At 45.3% G+C, this 27,686-nt stretch overlaps 1 protein-coding gene across 13 annotated transcripts in view; it reads left to right on the top strand.

Moving 5' to 3' along the window:
* Positions 1-27,686, top strand: part of PDE4D (phosphodiesterase 4D) — a 709,981-nt gene that overhangs the window by 341,603 nt on the left and 340,692 nt on the right. The window contains exon 1 of one of the 13 annotated variants that reach the window (XM_077347187.1): positions 23,341-24,741. The exons of the other annotated variants lie outside the window; for them this stretch is intronic. Coding sequence (XP_077203302.1) covers positions 24,695-24,741 — 47 coding nt within the window. The 5' untranslated portion in view covers positions 23,341-24,694. Of the gene's footprint in view, positions 1-23,340; positions 24,742-27,686 lie in introns of those variants that run through there. 13 annotated transcript variants of the gene reach the window in all.

Below are 27,686 nucleotides of genomic sequence, written 5' to 3'. Positions count from 1 at the left end.
CAGCCGGCTGCGTGAACTTGGACGAGTCACTGTTCTCTTGGGCTGTTCTCGTAGAGCAGTTTTCTTAGAGCTCTCTCAGCCCCACGTACTTCACAGGGTGTCTATTGTGGGGACAGGAAGGGAAAAGTGTTTGTAAACTTATTTGGGACTCCTGCAGGTAGCTAAAAGCAGGGTATAAAAAAAAACAGCTCTTCTTTTCCCAACAATTATAGCTGGCAAGAGCTGGTAATCTGCCACTTAACTAGGCTAATAGGCCTATCCAAGAGTGAGGTTAAACAAAGGAAACCTCCTATTAACATAAATTATAGCTTTTCCATAAGAAGTTAAGTATGGTGGCTGGGAAGAGAGCTGCTGAGTAATAAAGGCAAAAGGTTCCGTTTCCAATGAGCCCAGTAATTAACTAGTCCATTCACTGAACTATGTTCTGTGGTAGAAGAAAGGAATTGTAGCTGAAGGGAAGAACTTCAATGACTGGAGAAACTGTTTATGAGCTTTGCATACCTCTGTTAAGAGGCAAATTCCAGATGTTCAGCATCTCAGATGGGAGAGTCTTCTCATGTGAATTTTTACCTGTGTGAAATCTGCACCTTTCTAACTGTTTCTCATGGAAGTCTTACATGCATGGCTTTCTTAGAACTACTCTACAAACAAGGAGGAGGAAGGCTTGAGATATATATATATATTTAAAATATTGCATTTACATCCTGTTTTCCCAACCAAAGCAATTTACAATAAAGCTAAAACCTACATTGAAACAATAAAACTGAACCATAAAACCAGAATAGCATGGTATAAAACAACATAGCAGCGAGGAACTGCCCTACAATGTCCATGAATAACTACACTAGTAGGAAATAGGCCATCCTAAAAATGCTGGTCAGGTGGACTTTTCTGGCCAAGGGATTCCATTACCAGGGTGCTATTGCTAGAAGGCCAGGATTCTGGGCAGAAAGAAGCGCTAAATTTGGCACAAAATTGTTGACATTAGCAGGTAATGGCTCTGCCTTATTTCATACTGTTCAGGCTAGGCCAAGCTGATGGGTGGCTCTATCTGGAAAATTAGGTCTGAGCCTTGAGAAAGTAAATGGAGCCTGGTTTTATGAACTTAGGCAGATTGTGAGTGGGTGGGCCGGTAGTTGTGAGTGCCTGCCTTGTGCAGGTGCCTGGACTAGATCAGGGATAGTCAACCTGTGGTCCTCCAGATGTCCGTGGACTATATTCCCATGCGAATTGTAGTCCATGGACATCTGGAGTAACACAGGTTGACTACCCCTGGACTAGATGACCCTAGAGGTCCCTTCCAACTCTATGATTCTATGATCAAAAGCAGTGAGTATTGCCTTGTTGGTGAACAGTGGTGGAAGGCTAGTGCCTAGACCAGGGTTTCCCAACCAGGGGTCCATGGGAGTTCTGAAGGGGGTCTGCAGGAGCTCTGAAGTGGCAAGGTATGGGGGTGGAGTCCAGGCTGTCTTCTCATTCTTTCCAGCCTTATTATTCTTATTCTTTTCAGCCTTCATGAGGCAAAGCCACCATAGTAGAAGCAAAGGAAGCAAAAGGAGTGCTAAGGGTGCAGGTAGTGATGTCACTTTGAGGGCCATGGCCAGCTGTCATCACTTCCAGGGCTCCTTGAAGTCAGAAAAATTATTTCAGGAGGTCCTACATGATCAAAAGGTTGGAAAAGGCTGGCTTAGACTATCTGCTCTAGTCAACATGGAGGCTTGTTCCTGACAACTTCAGTGTTCAATGTTGTATACTGCTGTTTCCTTGAACAGCTGAATGAGGCTATAATTAAAAGAAGGATGACAAGAAAGAGAAACAGCTCTCTCCCCCTGTCCCCCTCCCATGGCTGTTCCTGCCAATAAGAGCAACCAAAAGAAACAAGGAAAACCCTCTGTCTCTGGTAGGGTGTCACCAGCATACTTTCAGGTCCCCAGACAGAGAACAGGTAGGGAGCCCGTCTGCCAAAGATTCTTTCACCTCAAAAATTCCTGGATTGCAGATTGAGGTGAATTTATTTATGCAAACATACAAATGAAAACAAGGCGTTACAGACTCTTAGCTCTGGGGAACAAAATTTTATTGGAACAAAAGATGAAATCTAGGGAAACATGAGGAAAATGGGTGTGGAGGAACAGACAGATGGGGAAGCAAAACAGCTCAAGGGAACAAAAGTGAACCATATCTAAAGCTGGCAGAACTTTTCTGTAGCATTTCACTTAACATTAAGTCCAATGATCCTGAAAATCCGCTGGGTCAGAACTTTTATTTAATTTATTATAATTTATAAATTTAAAGGAGTTCACAGAGAGAGAGAGAGAGAGAGAGAGAGAGAGAGAGAGAGAGAGAGAGAGAGAGAGAGAGAGAGAGAGAGAGAGCGCACTCCTGGGCTGGAGGGGGGAGGGTGCTCAGCTGTACAGGGACCTGGCATTTTGTGGAAGGAATTGCAGATCAAATGGGTCAGTTTTGGAGAACAAAACTTGCTTTCACCACTTTTCAGGCAAAGATCTTCATTCTCCAGTACTCAAATGGCTGTATTTGAGTTAGGCTGTTCTGGGGAATGTGCTCAATGAATGAAAATCTTTACAAAGTGTAGGAAATATGAGCTAGATTGGAAGAAAGTACAATTATTATAAGAGAATTCTCACTATCGGGCCTACGAAGCCTGAACACATAGCTTATGGAAGCACACTTGGTCCCAGTTCAGACTCATAAGTCCTTGATTCAAGCACCAGAATTCCTGACAACAATGTTGACTGCTCAGTTAGAGCAGCAGTATCAGGGCTGTGATGAGCTCAAGGTGACCCAGCTGGCTGCATGTGCAGGAGCAGGGAATCAAACCCGGCTCACCAGATTAGAAGCTGTCACTCTTAACCTCTACACCAAACTGGAGGGGGAAAGTATTCAGATCACAAAGTACTGAGCTGAGAAAACTGGGACTGTACATGAGGAGTCACGTACATGTGATGTCCAATGCATGCAGATTGGTACAACGCAGACACGTTTGATCTTGCTGCCACCCCACATATGGACCCAGGGTGCATTGACGTGTGTGGGGAAAATCATTTTTTCCCCTCAGAGGCATGCTTAGGCTTTCAGCTTTTAATAACTCATAGATGAGATTACAACATAGCTCAAACTCAAGAGAGAACCGGTACATGGTACCGAAGTACTTTGAACTCTGTTCAATCTCAGTGTTACACTAATGACCTGCAGAAATATGTAATCCTTAATGTTTCCTTTCATAATTGGCACTGCAAAACTCTGTGCAAAGGAAGGATGTTCCTGAGTTTTTTAGAATGAACAAAATCTCTCTTTGATAGTCTGTTGGATTAGGTAATGAATATGATGCTTAAGAGGACAGGGAGCCCTGGAGGATCATTGTCCATGGGGTCGCGATGGGCAAACCACTTCCAAATGTCTCTTGCCTCAAAAATTCTACAGGGTAACCCAAGGTAGGCATTGACTTGAAGACATTTTCCACCACCAACATAGTTTGCAGCACATTATTGCATGCAAGACTCCCTGGATAGGAACCAAAAGCTTTTCTATGTAGCAGGTTTTCTGGGTGAAAGCAATCTAATCATACGTCACCCTTGCAGAGTACAAGCAAGGACTGAAGCAACAACATTTTGTAAATGTCATGATTTGAAATTGTTATGGCAGTAAAATTCCTCCTTGAGGAGAGTTTTGAAAGATGATTGAACTGTCTGTCACAGAGCAATCAATATAATATATAAACACTATTTAGAGTGTTTCCATTATGTGAGATGCTGTGATGCATATGCATTCCAGACCTCCGAAAAGGCACAGTGGCATGGACAGGTAATTTATCTACAGGTAACTGGAGGGGAAAAACCCAGATCCTCAGAATTCTGTTGTCAGTGCTGTACACTGGAGCTAATGAAATACTGTGCCAGACCTTTCAGGAGTCCCATGTAGGAAAGGGAGGCAGGCAGGCAAAGAGACGGAGAAGTAAACAGGGCAGTCTGGAAGTGCAGACACGTGAAGAGCCATACTGGCCAGGCCAACACCCAGTTATCCACACAACACCTTCTGGACCAGGATAGATTTATAACTAGTCCAGGAGAATCAGTGATGTAAGGACAAGCTTGAAAGATAATGACTTTTCCAAAGTGGCTCTATGGCCATTATGGCTAATCCAGGGCCCTGTCTGCCCCCCCCAATACTCCACCCACCATTGTACGCCACCACGATTTGTGACAGAAAGGTGGATTATAATATAAAATAAATTAAATAAAATTAAGCAATAATAATAATTGTAACCAGAATGCAATCAGCCTCTTCTTATCAGACTCAGGAGAGTGGGACTCCCTGTGCAAATTACTTGGCCTGAAAGAAGGAGCCTGGTAGAGTAATTTTCCCATTTCGTTAGGACACTGGGAACTCATTATCCGCAGAGCTGTAAATTCTACGGGAAGTCCCCGAAATATGAATAACAATGTCAGCTATTGTTTCAAGAAACTTTGGTGCCACTTTTAAGCTGAGCCTTAGACTGACCTAGTTCTTCAGAGGATTAGCCTTGAAAGGTAAACCCTAGGTCTGCCAAGTAACTAATCCCTGGGATTCTGCCAAGCATCAACTCCATGACGTGGCCTCTGCGCTTGCGAATGTTAATAGCACTGCTAACTGGCTTATTGCTAAAGGTGAGAATCCGGTACCACGAGCTGCTTTCTGATAAACTCTTGCTTTCAGGTGGACGTAATCTCATTTGAAGTTTCTGGCTTTCTTTTCCTGCTGAATTTATGCATTCGTGAATGGGCTGAGAAGAGTAATGACAGAAGCGTATCTCTTCTAATATGTCCTGACATTTTCTGTATGAATCTGCTGACGCTTGCCAAAAGATGTGTTGGGTTCCTGGATACCCTTCATTGCTTGGGATCTATATACCTCCGAGGCTGCCTATCTCAGTGACAGCCCCTGAGTCTTTGCTGAGTGGAATGGAAGACCACCTCTGTCTCCATTAATAACAAGAAGAATTCTTTAATTGTGGGACTCTCCCACACCACTGCAACAAGATCTGGAAGCTCTGAATGCCACAACAGGCAGGACAAACCACCTGTCTTTCTCACCCACAGAATCTCTAAATCATTTTTGGGAATTCTGAAAAAAAAACATTTGTTTTTCCTAAACTAAGCATCTGGCCCTTTTTATTATTATTTATTATTATTTTATTTGATTTGTATGACCGCCGCTCTCGGAAACCGGCTCGCGGCGGTTCACAATGTTTTAAAACAAATACAATATATTAACCATTAAAATTCCCCATTAAAACCCCATTAAAATAATGACTGAGTCACAATGATGGCGATTAAAAAACTATTCCCATACAGGCCCACTGGATGAGCAGAAGGGAACGGATGGATAATTGGGCATAGGGTGGAACAATCTGGGGAACCAGGTCAGTCTAGTACTGGCCTCCCCCCTCCGGGGAGAGGGGTCCGATCTAGCCCCGGGCCATCATTTTGATTACAGTGAGATGGTTGAAAATGGCACAAATGTAACACAATTCCAAACAATGACTAGGGTCTTCAAGAACACTTAACAATTTGAGATTCATTCAAATCTTTTTGCATTTCTTCCCCCCCCCCTCCCCAGTACAATTGCTGCATGACCAACTGGTTTTGGGGAACCCTTCAGTTTCTAGGCTGATAAATGCAAGGATGAAGCTGGCTTGGGCCTGAGGAAATAGTTTTGTGATTATTTGTATCTTGGACAAAACGCAAATGTTCATATGAGAAGATTTGTGAATGTGGAAGCATTATGCTGCTAAGAAGTCAATTCCTGGCCACATATGTCCATCAACACTCCAATGAGGTGTCTGAAAGCAGAATGGTCTGCTTTTATGTATAAGATCTCGTTATTTTAAGATCCATCTTGCAAACATGACCTTTAGCAAAGGTTTCTGAGTGTGATGGTCACATGCTCACACCTAGTTGGGCTGGCAGAGATTAAAAGGGAAAGCAATAATAGCTTGTGGGTTGGGAATATTTGACTCACATTCATGTAATAAATCTCATTAAGGATTTAACAATTAACTCATTATTCAGTTGCAGTGAAGAGTGTGGAAAAGGCATATTAGTCAGTTTCTCTACACGGCCAGCTGTAATTAGGAACCTGAAAGCCCTTGGACAGGGAACTTGTGCTTGTCATGCCTCATGCTTACGTTTCTTGATTACTGCACATGTGCCTTTCTGTGCATGTGCTCTTTTTCACAGAAAGATCCCTAAATAGCTCCTTCTGCCTACACTTCCTTTGATTTTTTAAAATTCCCACCATCCTTCCATAAAGCTCAAGATACTATAGATGGGCTTTTGATGGCATATCTTCACAACAATTGTGTGAGATGGATTAGAACCTGCATCTCCCTGCTGCTATTTGACTGCTGTTTATTTTAAAGCACACTCAGTAGGACCTGGATTGCTTGGGCTAGCCTGATCTCATCCGATCTTCAAAGGGAAGAAGGGTTGGCACTGGCTAGTACTTGAATGAGAGACCACTGAGGAAGTCCAGGATTATTATAAATAGGCAGGCAATAGCAAACCACCTCTGTTAGTCTCTTGCCTTGAAAACCCTATGGGATTGCCATAGATTGGCTGCAATTCCACACACAAACATGCAGGCTTTCCCCGAACAGCATACATAATGAATATTAACATGACAGAAATAAATTAATTTTACTATTAATTGTTGACTGTCTTCATTATTGTAGATGCTGAGATGTTCATGTTTCCTGTTTGGGCCAACGGTTTGAACATTTGAGATTTTTAAACTACACAATATCAACAGTTAATGTGATTTATATTGTATATTCTGTCATATGTGGCTAAGATTAATTACTGATTCATGGTTGGGGTACAGCAGTCTGTGATAGATGATGCCCTCATCACATTGGCCCCTCCAGTCAAAATGCTTTTGAAAAGGCTCTGTAGTCAAAGGTACTAAATACTGTATTTAGATTTTGCTAAATGCTGCATGGCATCCAGCAGGAACAGGGTCGTCCCCTGGAGAGGTTATGAACTTTGGGTAGATTCAGCTGTGTACTTGCTAAAACTTTGTGCAAAAATTAAGTCAAGACTGCAGCCTGTGAAACATACAGATAGTATTACCTTGTTGTAAAATTATGGCACATTTGGGTTACCCTCAAATGGTGGAAATGTTATGGAAGCAAAACCATGTCAATGCATAGTCAGGGCCATGTTTCAGGGGAGTGGGTTTCTCTTTCTCTCTTTTGACACTTACTTCCTCTCATGCACCAGTTTGCTAATATTGAATATGGAATTTTCAGAAAGTGAAAAAAGAAATGGGAAAGTGAGCATGTTAATACAGTGGCTGATAACATCAGAGCAGCTTTTAACTTTGCATTGAGACAGATGTTTCCTTATTGCTATTCCTGGAAAAAAGGGGCCTGTGTGTCTGTGTGTGTGTGTGGGGGGTGACTCCCAGGCAAGAAGTTCATAGGGTTGAATAACAACAGGCCCATTCCAGTAGTACTGGAGGTCTTCTACAGGCAGAAGAGCTTCTTGTGTTAGAAGAGGTCTCCTTCTGTCAGCTGAAACATTTCTGCTAGCGGAACAGATCTGTGGAATCCAGCCTACAGTTTTCCCAGAATACATGCAGTCACCTTTTTCTCCCTTCCAGTTTTCAGTTCTTGAGAAGGAAGCAGGGGTTAACCCTTCTAACAGATGATTGCCAGCCCAGCTTTTAATCATCGTTCAGAAAAGGTACCTGGAAAATAAGCTGACCATCTGTCCCTCCTTTGGCGGGGCAGTCCTGCATTTGGGGCATTTGCCCCGTGTCCCGCAGCATTTTTAAAATGTCCTGCGGCATTCGCATATTTTATTTTTTTAATTATATTTAAAAAATATTTTTTTTTTGCCCAAGTGGCAGGCAGCCCACTAAGCCCAGGCTCAGGAGGCCCCTGTGCAGGCCCCTGGCCTCAGGAGGCCCCTGTGCAGGCGCCTGGGCTCCGGGGCGGGGCTTCCTGGCCAGCTCTGCTGCCGCCTTTTCCTCCAGGCAGCCTTTTCCTCTGGGCCTTCCTGCCTCCTCCAGGACCAGGCCTTGAGTCTTCCCTTGACCCGTGCCGCCGCCACCCTAAGGCCAGTCAGGGAGGGAGGGAAGAGGGAGGGAGGAGGAAGGAGGGACGGCCCCCCGCCACTGTTGCCCCGCCGCCCTGCGCCACTGCCGCCCCGCTGCTGCCCTTTTAAGGGTCGGGAGGGAGGGAGGGGGGAGAGAGGGGGGCCCACCTGCCACCGCCATGATAACGGCAGCGCATCCTGCCTTGCAGGGCCAGATACCTTACTGGAAGACCCTGCAGAAGAAGGCAATAGCAAACCACCTTTGCTTCTCACTTGCCTTGAGAGCCTTTTGTCAGGATCACCTTAAGGCAGTTGTGACTTGATAGCACTTCACACACATTTATACCATTTGAAGTTTGCTCTTTCAACCACTTTGATTGGTTGCTTAATCCAGTTTCTGCCCACAACCCCTTCAGCAAACAGCGTTTTGGGCATCATGCAGAAGATTTGCACCCCATGGTTTAAGACAACCTTGCACCATTTTAGGATTCTAAAAACAGTCACCCAAGTAAAACATACCCAGTGGTCCATCCAAGTGAGCTGTCTGAAAGCAGTATATATTATAGCATACAGTGCTTTGCAAGGCTGGTTTCTCTAAAGGGGGCTTGATTGCTGCCTTTTACCTATAGTAAGTCTTAAAGTACTTATGTTTCATTGTGAAAAAAGAAGGAAGGAAAGAAAATCTGACCTTGCTGTTGACAGTTTGTCTAACCTCAAGCAAATGGGAAATGATTTTAAGAAAAATGCTTAGATTCTGTAGTAGCCAAAGACAATGGGTTTGCAGTGTAGAAAGGAAAGTGATACCTTTCATGTGGGTTCCTACATAAATAATTAAAGCGTAAGTGCAAATGGTGAGTTAGGCAGCCAGTTTCTATTAAACATTAATGTTCATGCATTTTATAGTCTTGCTCTTGCGTCATCGTCTCCTATCTAAGTCACATAACTGCAGGAAAGAGAGTGTAATGTAGATTATAAATTTGACAGGATTGAAAGGGAACATAAATATCACCAAGGCTAGCCTACTGCTACCAGAACTGTGTCTATATCTGTCTCCTAAGATCACATCACATGATCCAGACTAAATATCATGGCTCAAACGATAGCCATTACTCCATTCAACCCTCTTTAGCCTCAGTAGCTCTTCTGCTTTGGCAAAATTAGAATCAGCAGAACGTATTAGCCTCTGTGACTCCCTGTTCTCAGAGCAAAAGGGACCATTCTTGTTCAACCCGCACTCATAAAATAGGTTTTCCACTTTTGTAGCTAGCCATACTCTTCTTTGCACTTCTGTTCATTTGAATTCATTTGAACATGGATCACAAAATTGGACACCAAGTTCCAGGTGAAATTCTTAATTTGATATACAAGTATCCCTTTTACAAACATATTTTAAGAACCATATTAGTATTTTTTATAACCATGTTTCATTGTTGGCTGAAAATAATCTGGGGATTGACCACAGATCCCTGATCTTTTCTTTATTCCTAGTTGATATTTCCTATGTGTCTCCTGATTCAACCTTATGGTGTAGTGGTTAAGATTGGCAGTCTCAAATCTCGAGAACTGGTTTGATTCCCATGTGCAGCCAGCTGGGTGACCTTGGGCCAGTCACAGATCTCTCAGAGTTTTCTCAGCTTCACCTACCTCACAGGGAGCCTGTTGTGTGGAGAGTAAGGGTAGGCAATTGTAAGCCACTTTGAGACTCCTTCAGGTAATAAAAAGTGGGGTACAAAAAAACAGCTCTTTTTTTATACTGTTCTATTTAATTTATTTTTTCAGTCAGTTGGTGGCATCATGTAGATCAGGGCTAAACTGTGGCTCTCCAGATTTCCTTGGACTGCAGTAAGGCCTCATGGGAATTGTAGTTCATGGAAATCCGGAAAGCTACGGTTTGACCACACGTGATGTAGATCATGCTATGTAACTTCCTGATCCTTGACTTGTATCCAGAACCTCATCAATAAATGCCTAGTACTGAAATGGGTGAATGAAATATAATATATCCTACAATTGAGCCTTGAGAATTTTTTCTGCTACTTTATCCTGTTCTAATATCTTTCTTCTAGTACAGCCCCTTTGATATCTTCCTTTTATCTGGATATGTCATGCACTTCTAGTTCTAAGACCAGAAAGCTTTAAGATCATAGCTGTGATTTTCTACTGCAGTTCTTCTATTTCTTGCTTTAAAAGGTATTATTATGTATTAATAACTTATGCAAAAGACTGGCTTTCCATCAAGCAGGGAAGAAGCTTAATGCATTTGTTGGGACAGGGCAAGGAACTGAATCTGAGAACAGATCCCAGACTGTAAAGCTTAGCGAAATATTTTCAGATAATCTTTGCTTGCCTTTAGACTTTCATAAGCATTTTTATGGGTGAGGTAGAAAGAAAGAACCAGTAAAAGTTGTTTCATAAGGTAGAAAAAATGAATCACTCCAAGTATATTAAAAGTCTATTTGTTACTGTCTATTAGATTATATATTAACAACATGCATAAGGTTGTGCGTTAACTCCCCAAGGGAGAATTTAAAAGTATTCTGAATAAATCATGAGTAAATGCACTAAAAAAAACCCCAATGATTCATTTGCAAGAAGCGACGGGTGGGGCTACACAACCCTTCTAGGTCCTCTGTTTTCCTTTGTTCTTTGCAGTCAAAATCATGAATGTCCTAATGTTTGGTGCTGATTATGAAAGAGACTTGGTGCAGGCATAACACCATGACTGGTTTTCCTTAACCATGTTCAATTGTTGTATCTGATTCCCTGAGTCAGGGGTAGGCAGCCTTTTGGGCTCAAGTACCAGCAGCCCACAGCATCCGAGTGTGAAGAAGTGTTGCTGGTATGCCAGACAATAAAAGGACAAGAGGAGAGGAAAAGGTTGTACTTGACCAGACAAAATGAGAGCACACTGAATCCCAGCAATGCTGCCACTGCCTCAAATGCTTGCCTAAGTCCACTGGGTGGAGAACTGGCCCTTTGGGCTGATCAAATTTCATAACCACGGTATAGGCCATTCCTGGGGTGTGCTGCTGTTCTGCTAGGGGTTGTGTACTCTTGACATGAGTCATAGGTAAGAAGTGCCTGTAACCCAAAATGTGAAACCATGGCTTGAACTTAGTTTGCTAAGCATGACTAAACACTACTCTGGGATCAGTGCGGTGTAGTGGTTAGAGTTATCAAACGGGAACTAGGGAGACCTGGATTTCATTCCGTGCTAAATGATGAAACTCACTGGGTGGCTTTGGCCAAATGTTCTTGATTGTTCTGTTGGCTTTTTGCAGCTTCGTTGAGTGCTATTATCTTTTTAAAAATAAGCAGTGTTGCAGATTCTTAATGAGAAAGTGGCCTAATTTTTGTCTAAATAAATAAATGTACAAGCCCCTTGGGTCCACTGATATAATATTTTGGACTCTGGCCCGTAGAAGACAGTTGCTTCCTTTATAATAATTTGTAACAGCAAATGTAATACAAGTCAGCTTTGTTATATGAACGTGCTACCATTCTTCTGTGTGCATGTAATCAGCATCTGGAAATCCCATTGATACGTCATGGTTCTGCATGTGCTTTGGGCCTCTGGAATTCTTTGCTTTCACATGAACGACTGCATCATGGTTTCAGTTAATGGCTTTTGGAAAGGATTTGTGTACTTCAGTTTCCATCTGCAGCAATGGTAACATGACGCTGTGCGAAAACGTTCAACACCTCGCTATGCAGAAATAAATTGGTTTGCCTGTGTTTCTTTTATTATAGGTATAAATATATCAGTGAGGATTGAATGACATTAAATATTAATTTGGTTTGAAATTCATTCGAAACGAAAAAGGAAAGAGTGGCATAAGGTTACCAAAAGTCAGGCTCGAAAATATAAGCTACAGGTTTCGGCCGTCTGCTGGAGATGTGACTGACTGAATTCTAGATATTTATACCGATTAAATAATAAACATTAATAACTATGGCTCCTAAATTGCAGTGTCCGTAGGAAAGGTCAGTTTTATTTCTCATTGGATTGGATTTACTAATTGAGCTGTCTTGTCTTCCATTCCCATGAGGACACTATTTAGGAAGGCTGGGATGGATGCCTGCCCACTGCTGTGCTTCAAACCACATGTGATTCTTCCTTACTAAGGCTTTGATATCAATTGACCTTTTTATTTTAAAAAATGGGGTTGTTTATGTACAACTACAGCATCAATTTTGTCATTCCTTCTTCATATGTTCGGAAACAGATCTTGCCATCTTGCTGTAAATCTTCCCCTTTCCCCCCATCATTTGTCCTCTCTCGCCTTAAAATGGTGCCCCTAGAAAGGGATCGTTCAAGGTTCTTTTGTCACTCCACACAAGCTATATCAATTACCTCTCTGGCATATCCATTGGTCCAGATTGAGCCCCTGCAGAGATGCTGGAAGAGCTTGGCTAAGACCTGGTTGGTGGCCCTGCGGGCCAGGTTGGGATGCCACTCCAATCCTATACTGCTGAGAGCCAGGATAAAGTTGTGTCCCCGTGGTTTGGTGTCATCAACTTCTCTGTGCCATTTTAAACAAAAACTTGAGTAGAAAACCAACTTTGCTCCTGACATCCCTCAAAAGCATGATATTTTAAAAAAAACTCAAGACACTTAGCCAGCCTACAATATAAGAATCTTTTACATATAATAGGCTAGAGTATTCACTGGGTGTTGGATACTTTCTGTCACACTAACTGGTTATTATACCAACTACTGTCAAGCATTACTGAGTGTATGGAGAGTGTTTCTAATAATAACAAGGAAAAATGGGACATGAGAGGCTATTAATCTCTCTCTTGGAATGGCTCCTGAAGTCAATCTCTTTTTTGAAGTAGCAGCGAAAGGACAAGCCACTAAACCACCACAAAGTGTAAGTTGATAGGTGCAGTGAAACACTTTATACATGGTTCTGCACCAAAAGTAAAAAGTGCAGCCCTATGCTAAGTGTGTTTACTCAGAAGATCTACTGAGGTCAATGGGAGTTACTCCTGAATTATTGTACATGGGATTGCAGACTTTAACAAGCAACTATTAAAAATATGAGAGGCAAGCAATGACATATCTTTTTACAAGGGCCTCTAACTTTATGAAAAGGCTCCTGAAGGTTTTCAGAGGCCATGGGATTGATCCTGTTCCTGCATAGATATTACATGCATGGGTGTTTTTCCTCACTTTTACCAGGCATGCCATTGGGTTTTCCTTGTCATTCTGCACTGATTTTACTTCCTTTAGTGCTCAGTTTGCTTTCTGGTTGCTGTTTCCCTGGGTTTTCTGAGAGTGCTTTTGTGCTGACTTTGCACAGGTATGCATGCTTACACACACACACGTTGTCAACAGTCACAGCTTGCAATACATTCTGTATGCTCAACATATTTCCCATTTTATGAGATCATGTCACTCCTATTTTTCACTATGGCTGATAACACAGTAGAGAATCCCCTAGTGCTCTACATTACGGGAAATAGGGCTTTGCAACTGCTTATTAGTATTTTTTAAAGTTTTGTGAATTCATAAGAAATTTTCCTTCTTTTCTAGCATTCCTTTGTGTTCCCTTTCATTCAGTGAACTAATACTAACATATATGTTCAAAACCTGAATCACAAGGATTTAAATGGAAGGTGCTTGCTGGACTCTCCCGCACAGCTGCAATAGGGCAATTGCATAATTTCTTTAAAATACATTGGAATGTTCACCTTCCATAATGGCTAAATAGAAAGGAAATGGAACCTACTGGCTAGGCTGGATTGAATGGAAGGAGATGCTTACAGAATGAGTTAAGAAAACACAGCTGCTTATGTGCAATCACAAAGCATATTTCACATAATTTGTCTTGGTAGACAATACAGCACAGTTTTCCTTTTTTGTCCATAGGTTTGCTTGTGATGGTGAACAACTAGTTGAAGCAAGTTTCGATGTACATTTAGCAGTATTGTTAAAATAATAGCATTCTTCTGTTTGGCTTGTCTGAAACAGAGACTGGCTGGAATTGTGTGAAGGTGAGTAGTTGGTATGGGATGAGGATATTCTTCTGGAAGTGTGCCGGTATATTATAGAAAGGTTAGTACAGGACAAGCAGGGGCCCCAAGGGAAAAAGCAAACTATTGGAGGGAAGCCAGACAGAGGTGAGGCGAGTGACAGAGAATCTCAAGTAGGGGGATTCCAGAAAGTGTTGAGAGGTCAAAGAGGATGCAGGAAGCATGGAAGGATGAATGTTTGAGACAGGCACAGGGTCAACATGAAGAATGTGTTGAGGAGCATCATAAAGGAAAGGGAGATATTTATTTTGAGACAGGGTGCGTTTTGCATGTGCTTGTGTGTGTGTGTGTGTGTGTGTGTGTGTGTGTGTGTGTGTGTGTGTGTAGTATTAGTAGTAGTAGTAGGCATCCTGACTGGCATGGCTTCATTGTTTGCATTGGCTGCTGTGAAAATGCAAACTAAAGTTTTTGTAACACGATCAGTGTTTTGGGGCCAGGACATCTTTATCTTGTTCCTTATTAATATCCATCTAAACTGTTTTTATTGCTGTTCTCTCATTATCCTGTGCTTTTTATGTACTTTTAATTTAACTTAAGAATGTAACAACCTTGGCCACATGCAGCAAATCTGATTACTCTTACTCCTACTACTCCAGAGCTCAACAAGAAGTCATTGGAGTTTTGGCACCTTGTACTGACTCAGACCCTTGGTCCATCAACATCAGTATTGTCTACTCAGACTGGTAGTAGCTCTCCAAGGTCTCAGGCAGAGATCTTTCTCACCCCCTACTGCCAGATCTTTTAAAAGGAGATACTGGGGACTGAACCTGGGACCTTCTGCATGCCAAGCAGATATGCTACCACTAAGCCACAACCCTTCCTAGTCTAACACTCTAACCCAGCCTTTCTCAACTTTTTTACTGTTGTGAAACCCCTGAAACATTCCTCAGCCTTTGAGAAACCCCAGGAGTGGCACAATTGTGCAGAACATGGTTGGGAAGCATAATTGTGTAGCATAGCTGTGTACACACCCATCCGGGGCTCCTCCCCTTCCTCCAGGCCCAGCATTGGCCATTGCGGGGTCGACATGACCATATATGGTCATAGCACACAATAAATGTTTAACAAATTTTAAAAATATATGAAAATTAATTAAGTCTCACCCATTCAGGAAACTCTTCCATGTCCATCAAGAAACCCCAGGGTTTCACGAAACCCCAGTTGAGAAAGCCTGCGCTAACCACTGCACCACACGCTGGCTCACAGTTTAGCAGATTGCTCTGGTTTTCATTTCAAGTTGCCCAACCTTTGCTTTGGGACTAAACATTAAAGTATTTGGGACGTGTTTTCTTTGATGACTGAGATTACAGTTTTGTCACATCCCTGAAACATTTATTAACAGGGTGTGCACACAGGCCAACTTTTCCCCTTCTGCAGGCAGCCTTTTGGGTTTTATACGATTCCTGCAAGAAGCAGTGGCCCACACTTGGACAGAAATGTGCTGATGTGTCTCCAGCTATCCCCATAACTCCATGGAATGGAGATTTCCCACTTCCCTCTCTTGCTGCCACCCTTTGAGTTTCATTTCTAGGGGTCAGCGGACCTTGAGGAATACGTCAGGAGCAAAGCGGGGACCTACAGTGTATATCACTGCCTCTCCATCCTTAAATGGAAACAGTGTTCCATTGGAGCAGCTTTTCTCAACTTTTTTTTTACAGTTGAGAAACCCCTGAAACATTCTTCAGGCTTCAAGAAGCCCCAATAGCAGTGCAATGGTGCAGAATGTGGTTAGGAAGCATAGCTGTGTACTTGCCCACCCGGAGCCCCTTCCCTTCCCACCGCCTCCAGGCCCATCATTGGCCATTCTGAGAGGGGGCATTTCAATATGACCATATCACCTGATAAATATTTAACAAATTAAAAAAATATATTAAAAAATTAACTCCTACCCATTTGGGAAAACCTGTCAAGAAATCCCTGGGTTTAATAAAATCCTGGTTGATAAAGTCTGCATTGGAAGAACTAGATACATCCTGATATCCCCTGTGCACTCAAAGCCGGAAAGCATTTGACATTCCTTCTGCCAGAGTTAATGTAAACTGCATCTGCTTGAACATTTTCCACTGAGAGAGAAATGAGGGTGGATTGGAATGCAGCTGTAGATATGATTTCATTTATTAAAAATACAGGAGTAAAAACTGTCTTCGGAACAGTTTGTTTCTAGGTTTTACCATTTTGTTTTGCTAGCGTGTTGTTTTAATTCTTCCAGACCTGCCTTGCCTATTTTATATTCCCTTTTTAACTAAACTTTCCTTCATATTTTTATAAGATGTTTTAAGATGTCTCTTTATAAGATGTTTCTGCTGTAGCACTCCAAGGTGAGTCAGAACAATAAAAATACAGGTCAGCCACTTATAAATAGGACAATGAAACACATTCCTGGACAACCATGGAGGAGGATATGGGACAAAAAAAAATTATATCAGGGGCCACTTCATCCTGCTCCTGCCCAAGTCATGATAGGCCAGGCACAGCTGCTGTCGGTATGCCTTTACTCTAATGGAAGAAGTTACATTTATTAGAGAGCCTAGCGGCCTGGCTGCAGGAGAGGGGTGGGGGAGCAGTGATTGTTCCTCTTCTCTCCTATACCTGGGCCTGATCTCAGGTTTGGCTCTGGCTGAGGGTGTCTTGCCAATCCTCTCAGTTGTCCCTTTCCCCTCCTAGGTTAGGCTCCAACAGGCTTCTCCTCCCCCACGGTGTAGCCAATGACTGTCTCTTCCATGAGTCCAGGAAGGCACTCACCCTTGCCCTGGAGAGCATCAGGCCTCCAAGCTCTGTCCTGCTGCCCTCCTTCTAGGCATCTGGCCAGGTTGGTCTTCTTGCCAACTGGCCTTTGCCTCACCTTCCTCCTTTGCTCCTCTGCCTTCCACGGCAGCTTCCCAGCCAAGCTCTTGATGCCCAGGAAGACTGGTGATCATGAGGAAGTCTTTCTCCTGCCCCCTGATCTCTTCTCACTGCCCTCTCTGCAGCTGAGCCTGTGGATCTTTTTGTAAAAACCCATCTTTCCTCTTAGGCTTGGAGCACAGCAGGAGGGTGGATGGAGAGACCCAACCCTACTCTTTCCTGTACTTCTGGTTTAGGACTAAATCATGCCAGCAGAAAGTAGTACCTGGCTGGAAAAAAAAAAGATGTACACAGCAACAAGTGCAGTTGCTTGTTTGTGCAGTGCCACGTGTGCCGGCCGTGCTAATCCCTTGGTTTTCTGTTGAACTAATGTCAGAATCCACACAATCTCCCATGGGTGGAGAAAACCTGAGTCGGCCAAAAACATCCTCCCTCTGGGAGCACCCAGTGAAATGGCACCAGTTGCAGCGAGGCATCAGGTGAATGCAAGTCAACAACCTGTTGCCTTGGCATGGAAGGCTAACAAACACACTCCCTTCCCCTTGTGGGAGTCAGCCGTGCTGGCCTGATGAGCACTTCCGAGACCTCATTTGGAGGACAGGGTTTCATTTAGAGCACTGCGATTCAAGGAAGATGTCAACAAACATTAAAGGGCGAAGGGGAGAGCTGCAGAGATTTAATTTTATTCTCTTTGTTTAAACATTTGCATGCGACCTTACCATCTAAAGGGAGCCCCCAAGGTGGCAGGCATCAAGGCATTCAAATATTTAAAGGATTAAAATTGTACTTCAAGAATACATATACACTAAATATTCCACACGGTTGGGTGGAAAGGCAGCACATAAATGTTTAAATAAACAGAATAAGATCTCTGCAGCTCTCTCCTTCACCTTTTAATGTTTGCTGACATCCTTCTTTATAGGTATACAAACACAACCATGGAGGATAGCCATTAAGACTTTACTGGGGGTACATCAAACAAAGCCAAACCAAAAGTCTTCATCTGCTGGTGAATGAAACTGGCACAAACCAATTTCCCTGGAGAGGAAGTTCTAATGTTTTGGTGTCAGGGCTGAGAAGTCTGTCTCTTTGGTTGCCACCTGTTTAATCTCTGATAGATTACTGGGAGATAGATTACTAGTTTCTCCCTTGTACATTGTATATTCCTGACCCCGTTTTGCAGCAGAAGTCAGTGGACAGGGTTTGTAAGTGTGTTTTTGGCTGCATAACATCTCTTCCCTGCCGGAACATCTGCTGTCCTTGTGTGTTATATGTCTAGAGCAACCTGGATTTAATGGCATCCAGGGAAGGGTTGCTTCATAAGACCAGTCTGAAATAACTATTGATGTGATAAAGTTAACCCAACTTTGCTTCTTCCCATGGGTATTGTTCAGAAATTACATTAGGAGATAAAAGGATGGTGTCTGCTGTCCCGTGCTTGACTTCCTGCGCACACACATTCAGCATAACTGGGGAACAGAACTGTACATGCAGTCGAGAATCCGGATACATGCAAGGTCCCCCATTCTGCCTCTTCAGCCTATGCATGTCTGTTCTCTTCACGTTATGCTTGCAAGCACACCGGTGGGGTTTATCACCGGGGACTCATCAAAGCTTGACAATTTTACTGAGGCCCGGAGGGGGGGGGGTAGTCTTTTCCCAAGGGACGTCACCGTCAATGCCTGAACCCCTGCTTCGCTTGCTTTCCTGCTGGCGCCCCTGACTTCCTGCCGCCCGCTGGGGGCCGCTACCAGCAGCAGCTGCACAGTGCCACACTGAGGGGGAGCCCCAGCCGTGGCGGCTGCTGGAGAGCACCAAAAGTGAGCCGGCAGCAGAGTGGCAGGGCAGCCCCCGAGACTGCAGCCAGGGAGTAGGACGAGGAGGAGCTGCAGCCCGGTACTGACTGATCCACAGACCGGTCCCGGTCATCGGACTGGGGTTCGGGGACCACTGCTCTAAAGCATTTCCAAACCACAAGTGGAGCATATCTGTAGTCTGACAACTTTTAGAAGACTTGTTGATGGTGACTTGGCTCAGAATTTGGCGTTTTGTTAGCCCTTTCGAGAAGCTGATGTATAGCCTGCGTGTGCTTACAGATTTCCAAGAATGTTTGGAAACATGCTCCCCTCTTCCTGTCTTGGCATTCATTCATTCATTCATTCATTCATTCATTCATTCATTCATTCATTCATTCACTCACTCACTCACTCACTCACTCACTCACTCACTCACTCACTCACTCGAGTTTTAGGCCACTGCTCCCTGTGCAGCAAGTTCTGGGCAGCTTAAATCAGAGGTTTAATACACAGTTAAAAACATTAAAATGCAATTTAACACAAATCAAAACCAGTAAAACTCTTGTAGCAAAGGCACCTAGCTGGGGTCAGAGCCTCAAGGGCATTCACATCTCTTCTTCCCTCCCTCCAGCAGTTCCAGATTGTGGGGATCTTTTTACTTCATGTGATGTCAGTATTATAGTAGATGCCATTCTGTCCCTGCTGCCAGTGAATGAAAGGCAGCATATAAATAACATTTCCTTTGTGTCCCCTCCTCCCTTCAGAGACTGTGCCACATTCCTTTTGTGTGTCAGAGAAGAGGTAGACACTGCTGTTATACTGCCAAGGCAGATACCTGACTTTGAAGATGAAAAGCGAATGGATTTGGCAAATAAGCCTTTTGTCTTTGATTGCACTGTGTCCTCACATCAGTACACGATGTTTTTGTATAGTTTGAGAAACATTCACAACCACCAAAACATTCTGCGTTTGGAACCGCATCTTGGTAGCCTTCCGCAAAAATCTTCCCCAGAATCTTAGAGTGACGAAAATTTGTAGGTATAATGTGAAGCTGAAAACTCTTGTTTTGCTATGCATGTGAATGAGTGACTCGTGCTAGGGTAGAAAGGGAAGAAATGTGTGTTATCTAAATCAGTGCTTTGACCAATGTAAGCTATCCATTTGTGTTATAAAACTGATGATCAAGCCAAGAGCCACATTTAGTTCTGGTACATTACATGGTAAGCAGGGAATATAATGTGGGAAATACATGGCATCCATTTTAATATTTAGCATTTATGAAGTCTTTTTCTTTCTTTCTTTCTTTCTTTCTTTCTTTCTTTCTTTCTTTCTTTCTTTCTTTCTTTCTTTCTTTCTTTCTTTCTTTCTTTCTTTCTTTCTTTCTTTCTTTCTTTCTTTCTTTCTTTCTTTCTTTCTTTCTTTCTTTTATATACCACCTTCCCTTGCGGCTCAGGGCGGTTTACATATCTTGTGATCTTCACAACACTGTCAAATAAGCCAGTACTTCAGCCCCATATTGTGGATGGGGGGCAGAGGCCGAGAATAGGGGCTTGTTAGGTTTATGTCCCAGCAAGGCTTGAACTGTGTCCCTCCTGCTTTTTAGCTCAGCCACTCTGTGACATGCACTCCCGATTCTAACAGTGAAGTAAAAACGAGCCCAGAGGCTTCTGGACAAACTAGATGTGATGTGAGAAAGCCATCACCACTTTTTAGACTATAAGAGGAGGTTGTGCTGGTGGGGCTTCCATCAGACTAAATGCTCCTGCTTTCCAAACAGAATAAAAAACAAACAAACAACCACCCCAAACCTCACAATGTGAGAAAACTAGACATCAGGGAGAGCCAGTGCAGTGGTTAAGAGTGTTGGCCCAGAGGTTGGGAGACCAGGGTTTGTATTCTTTCTGCCATGGTTGAATATTTTGTTCAATGGATTGTATTTAGTTGCATTGTTGAACTGATGAAAGAGCTGCTTAAGTGGGAACGATGGCTCTATTCCATGGTGGGGGTTGACCATGGCACTGCTACCGGGGTCCTCTTAGCATTTAGCTGCTGCAGCACAGAAGTTGTAATTCCACGTGGGTGGGTGTGGACCGTGGAAGCACATGGGTGGAGCTCATTGCAGGGCTACCCATGCCATTGGCCTCATGGCTACATTATTCATGCAGAGCCACTGCCACTACGTGTGAAGGAAGTGCAACCGAGTCTGGATTCTGTCTGACCTCTGAAAGAATCCAATCTTTGAAGGAAAACAGTCATGACCTTGGATGGTATGAAGGTCACAGCTGCTATTTATGGAAATATGCATAATTAACTAATAAATGCCAAACTCTCTGGGAATAGCGATTGTATGATCTCAGGCTCTTTCCTACCTTTCCCATGATGATGAATTGGTTGCCACAAATAATGATGTTTTTCCATGGCACTTTCCCCATTCATTGTGTGTGGAGAACTGATCATGCTGGAATATTATCACTTATATGGGAGAGTTTCTAGAAAAGTTGCAGGTTATGCAACCATGTCTGGGTGATCTTTCAATGGGAATGTCCGTAGACATTATCGTTTTTGCAAAACCAAAGAAGAGCTGGAAGGTGGGGTGTCAGAAAGAGGTTCACAGCAGACTGAGCAGGAAGTTGTAGACCAAGTGCTTGAAGTTAATGTGCTGGATCCAAAGTGGTGGTGGAAAATGCCATCAAGTCACAGGCAACTTCTGGTGACCCAGTAGAATTTTCAAAGCAAGAGATGAACAGATGTGGTTCGCCATTGCCCGCCTCTCCATAGCAACCAGGGTTCTTCCTTGGTGGTCCCATCCTAGGATTAATCAGGAGAGACTTTGTTTAGCTTCTGAGATGAGAATGGGCTAGGTTGGGCCATCCAGGTCAGGGTGGACTGAAAACAACCCTCACAGAAGCAGAAGATGGTCCTACTCCTACCATGGCTCACCTTGTATTTCTGTGCTGCCTCCCACGCTGTTCTTGAGAGTTTCTTCGTGCTGGAGTCTGTAGTAGAAGGTCTTGAGCTAGTATTCTGAAGGATGTCAGAGGAACATTTTGGAAAGTAAGGAACGAATTACTGAATGGCCAGCCAAGTACATTTCCTTAGTAGGCCAAAGAGCATCCTTGAACCTGAGGGCCAGGTGCTACTTCCAGATCCCTATAATAGTTCCAGGTCAGGCTTGCTCAGTGGTCTGAGCAATTAATACCCTTGCTTCAAGTGCTATTCGAATTAGAGCTACTGCCTTCAACGTTCAGGGTCACAAAAGCCTGCAACTGTCTTTAGGATTGCTTTGGTCTTCCCCTTGGTTCTTGAGCTGTTTTAGATTTCATGGGGCAAAAGCTTCCTTCTCTGCACAGCTCCTGGCACACGCAGCCGCTTCTTGGTTTCAGCATTTCAATTTAAAAAAAATTGATTTGTGTCGCATCCGTGGCTCGCAAGACACTCTCCAGCAAGATGAGTCATAGCCTTTAGGAACAGTATGGGGAGGGAATGCAGGCGGCCACGGCAGGGCTGTACCAAAGGATTTTCAGTTCTGCAGGTTTGGGGGGGGGGGTTCCTTTGTTGCCGTCTCCGCGGTGGCTTTCCCCAGCCTTTTGCAGGCATCTTTTTTTTCGGTGTACGGATGTTGTATTCAGGAGGAGCCTTCAAACAAAGTGCTCGAGGAACGTGGGGGCTCTGTCCTGGGTAATCAGCATAGAGATCCTTCATTCTGTTTCCTAGGGCTCATAAATGATCAATCGCGCGCGCTGTTTTCCCTGTGACGTACTGGAGGGGAGGGGGAGAAGGGAACTTTGAGCAGTGTGACTTGCATGAAATCAACACCTTGCCACACCCCCTTCCACCTTTCCGAGGCATAAAGCGCCGGGGGGGGGGGAGGAGGGGGGAGAAGCGAGGCTGCCAGCGAATAGGCAGCGGCCGCTTTGTTCACCAGCTCGCAACAAAGGCGAGTTTGATCCCCCCAATATCCTATTAGGCTCCGGAGAGTTTACTATCCGAGGCTCGCTCCAGAATGACAACAGTGCTTGGGGCTCACTCGAGGGCTTGCGGCGGGCAACTCCGGAGCGAGCGAAAGCCTCGCCAGGATCGCCTTGCCAATCGAAATCTCTTATCTGGGACACGCCTGAGCCAAGAATCTTATCGAGCCCGCAGTTTATGGGGTGGTTATTTCGGAGTGGGGGGGGGGGGTGACTTTCCCGGTCCAGGATCTCCTGTTCCCCCCGTCCCCCCCCGTGTTCACGGGCAGGCTGGCGCTTCCAGCAGTGCGAGAGAGCCCACGCTGCCGGGTGTAATAAACCCAGAAGGCTGACATTTCGGTTCCCGTGCGTCTCAACCTGGCAAGCCATAAATGCCACTGAGATTTTTCCGCATTTTGTGCGTGCTTGTGTGTGTGTGTGTGTGAGGGGGGGGGTGAGGTGGTGAAGTGCCCGTAAGTCCCCGTGGCGTTGCCCTCGCCCTGTCCCCGGCCTCGGCGCCGCCCCTCCCCGCCCCCTTGAAGCGAGCGCCGCTCTTCCTAGTTTGCGGCCGGCGTGCTGGCCAAGCCTCAGCGGCTGACGGCGGGCCGGGCGAAGCGAACCCACCTAGAGGGGCCCCCTTGACGCGAGCACGTCCTCTGCCGGGCGGCCGTCACTGCAGCCTGGAGCGGCTCGCTCGCTCTGCTGCAGAAGTCGCGGGCAAGTGAGGGGCCCGAGCCGAGCTGTGCCGGCGGGCAGGAGTGGCGCAAGGGGGGCGCGGCCAGGGGCGCCCTCGCGGGAAGGCCGAGGCCAGCCCCGCCGGCTGCCTTCTGCAGCGGCGTCGGGCGGGCGAGGGCGCTTGGGCGGGAAACTTCCCGGGGACCGTGCGCGACAGTCGGGAGGGCTCCGGAGAAAGCCGGGGGGCGGGGTGCCCGGGACGCCGGCGGGACCGAAGAGCCGAGCGACTTCGCGGAAGGGATTCTTCGAGGACGAGGAGCGGCGGCGGGCGGGCAGGCAGGCAGGCAGGCACATGGCTTGCATCCCTAATGTAGCAGCTCCTCGCGCACTGGCCGGCTCCGCGGCGGCAGCAGCAGCAGCAGCAGCGTGGGCGGCCTCTTGCGCGACCCTCATCGCGCCGCCTGCGGAGTAAGCGCCTGCCTGGGGCTGGCATGGGACTCCCTCCCCGGGGAGGGGCGCGCGGACGGTGGCAGCGCGGGTCGTCGCCCTGAGGGCGAGCGGGGTCGGGCGGCGGCGGCGGCGAATGGGGTCATGGGGGTCCCTCGGCGCGGCGGCCCGCGGGGCTCCTGGCCTCTGAGGGAGCAGGCGGGGGAAGCAGCCTTCCGCGAGAGGCTCGGCCGCTCCGGAGCGGCGCAGGCGGCGGCATTTCCAGAGCGAAAGTTTGCGGGGTTGGCAACGGACTGACCTGCCTCCTCCGTTTCCCTCAAGAAGGAGGAAACTGCCCCCGAGCCGCCGCCCCCCTCCCAGGACTATGTGTTTGAGAAGGAAGAAAAAGCAATACTGGTTTCTAGAGGACGGCATGGCAAAACCGTGGGGAGTTTTGCATTTCCTCTTAAAAACTGATGTCGCCCCGCTGACCACAAACTCTCTCTTGACTAAGCTTTTCCTACTCTCTGAAATGCTGCAAAAGAAGAGGCTTTAATTAATACCGGGGGGAGGGGAACCGTTGCCTTCATTTTTAAGATAAGTTGCTTGATGTAGCCGATTAGTTTGGGAACTGAAAACAAGCGGACAGGCACGTTGCGTGAATGAGGGGACGCCTGGCGAGAAAAACCTTCTGGAAATTCTGCCCCCGGCGCCTGGAGATTCTCGCAGATGTGGAATACAATACCTTTTTTTTTTGCAATAGCCCTTGATGCTTTCTGATGCTGCAGTTGTGGTGGAATGCATCTATGAATACCGGAACAGATAAAGCTTTCAGACGAGGGAAGGACCGAGGCTTGAAAGAATTGTGAACATGATGCATGTGAATAATTTTCCATTCAGGAGGCATTCGTGGATTTGGTAAGTCTCCCTACACCTCAGGACAGAAGACATCCTTATTGCTTGCAAGGCAGGGGGGACAACTGTGGGGGGGGGGGCTGGGCATGTGGAAACCCGTTACCGAGCCATGCGCAACACGGGAATCCCACATTGGGGTCACTGTGCAAGTGTTACAACCAGACACCAAAGAAGAACATCACAGGGAAACTGTGTGTATCTTATGTCATGCAAAAGAAAGAAAGAAAGAAAGAAAGAAAGGCACACATGAAAATATGTTGCTTCCTTTTGCCTGGTTGAATTTAGACTACTTTAGAGAATATATAACTATTTTTTTTAACTCTTTCAATTCCATCATGAAGTTCAGTGTTTTTCCAGCCAAACGTGTTCTCACTTTACCTTGGGGAGGGGTATGGGTGTGTGTGTGTATGTGTATTTGTTCACGAGCTGTTTGCCCTGGTTCTCCTAGTAAACATTTGGCTGTCTCTCCTCCTTCCCTCCCCCTTCCTCCTGCCCCACCCCCTTCTGCTGGGATCTGCAGCAGCAGAAGAATGATTCTTTCTCTAAGACCTGCACACCAAGGGTGCCTTTCCTTTTGTCTGCGATGCCGCTGAAATATTATCAAAGTAGTCGTTGTTGTTGGCTTTGAAATACACTAACCCCACCCAGGGAGAGAGCTCTCTGGGTTATACAATCCTGGCCAACAATACTAATAAACCCCCTCTTATATATTGTTATATAATAAATTGCTTTGCTTTGTGTGGCTGTTAAGACAGTACGGCCTCGATCAGTGAGCAAATTAGCTTGTTCATAATATGGCTTTCTGGAGGCAAGTCTTTGGAAATCCTAGTCTTTCTTTAAAATAAAGCCACCAGTAAGTGAATCTTGGCATTCCAATGCACTGTCATGGATGGCAACATTCCATGCTGTATCTTTTGAAATTGGTGCAGAGAGACAGTTCTGGCTGGCTTTAACACATCCATTACTAGGATTATAATGGAGTAGGAGAAGGCTTTTCATGTGACTCGATTAATGTAGTGCTTTGGTTAGAAGCTTGATGAATTGATGCTCCTAGCCTCGCCGTGCTCCGGAGCAACACATTAAAGGCATCTTGGAGGCAGGAGCATTGGGTTGAAAACCTTGTATCTTAATCCCAAAAGCCCAGATCCAAAATGTCTCTTCTGCAAATATTTCCACCGTCACCCTAATTTTTCTGACAAAATTCCAGTTTTCATCTAAAAGAGAGAATGTCAAAGAAATAACCACATTTTAAGGTTAATTTCCCCCTGTCTGACACCCTATCTCTGCCCCCCACCCCCAATTCTTCTAGTATTTTATCTAACTTTCTACTTGTGCTGATAAAGTTCGGGTCATTGAAATGGGGGGTGTACTTGCCAGGGACTCACTATGGTCTCCGGGGTGAACTTGGCAATTGTTGCTCTTATTAGACATTTCTGCATCAGGCAGAAGGCCACTCCCTATCCCCCCCCCCCTCTTGACCTAGTCTGGGACAAGGCACTCCCCCCAGGCTTTGTGATGGCTGCACTGGCTTGGCAGGAGCACAGATTGCCAGCATTCCTGCCGAAGGTGAAACGGCCACAGCTGGCCTGACCATGAACGAATGCAAAGCAGCTGCTTCAGGCCACTGAGTCCAGAAGGACCAATGTTTTCTTTCTTCCTATTTTCACCTCTTTGTGTCATTTTTTTAAAGGAGCTCCAGGGTAGACCTGGTTGGAGATGGCCTGTATGGGCAAGAATGGCTATGGTGTGCATACAGCACATACCTTCTGTCCTCTTTTGGACAGACTTGAACATAAAGCTCCCTCCCCTGACTGGTTGTGTAAATTAGCCCAGAGAACCTGTCCTAGTGAGCGGACCAGGACTGTTCCCAGAAAGACCCCTTCGGCCTCAGAAATGTGCAACAGCAACGCTTTTGACCTGCAGGCAATCTGAGGCCTCTGAAGTAGCCAAACCGGGCCTCAATGGGAAAATTCCAGCCTCCAGCCAATGCTTGACCGGCAGAACCCAAACTCCTACCTGCTGCACTGTAACATAAGCTCTACCTTTGCCCCTCTTCCGCATTTTTGGATACTGGTCCTGGGGAATAGTGTTTGTGTGTGCATGTTGGGGATGATTTTGTACTCAAATTCTAATATTGATGCAGCAGGATTTTGTGCCAAAAATATATACCATGATCATGAAGAAATCCACTTGACCTCCCCCTCCCCCCCGCCTGCAATCAGCATATGAGTATTTCAGAGACACAAAGAAGTTTATCAGGTTCCTCCTCCTCCTCCCAGATCTCTAGAACTAAAGTATCAGAGACTGAAATTAATGGTCAGAGTCATGGGTAACAGAACCCTGGCAGACAACAGCCACCCTTATGCAAAATTTCAGGAGGGTGTCTTCCTCTAGTGGATTCGTGCAGTAGAGAGACACAAAACTATTCAAATACTGCACCTTGTTGTTGGAAGGCAAAACAGCACCTAAGCAAGCAATCTGCAACAGAGGAGGCAATATGCCTCTGTTGCTTCCTGTTCTCTGTGGAGTTCCAAGTGTGTAATTGTGTGTGTGTGTGTGGGGGGAGGGGCATGTAACTTATTCAGGCCTAGTGAGTGGTGGCAGATGCAGTTCAACACGGGTACATCACACAAACATGGTATAGGTGTGACCAATGCATCTATTTCCATTAGTAAATTGCTGGAATGGGTGCTGTAGGTTCTAGCTTTGGGTTTCAGGGTGTCTGGATATGGACCATGCACTTTATGCCTAGCCCAATTTTGAAACAATGTCCAAAATATTCTTAAAATGTCCCTCTCTTGCTTCCTGTTCTGGGACACCAGATTTCTCAGGGTGGGTTCAAAAGCATACACGACCCTGCCTAATATTGTGACAGGCCATTGTCCTATCAAGGTCAGTACTATTTACTCTGACTAGCAGCCGCTCTCCAGGGTCTCAGGCAGAGGTCT

This window comes from Paroedura picta, chromosome 7 (genome assembly GCF_049243985.1).
Source record: "Paroedura picta isolate Pp20150507F chromosome 7, Ppicta_v3.0, whole genome shotgun sequence".
NCBI lineage: Eukaryota > Metazoa > Chordata > Lepidosauria > Squamata > Gekkonidae > Paroedura > Paroedura picta.
The sequence above is the reverse complement of the archived record's forward strand: the minus strand, read 5'-3'. Positions and strand labels throughout refer to the sequence as shown.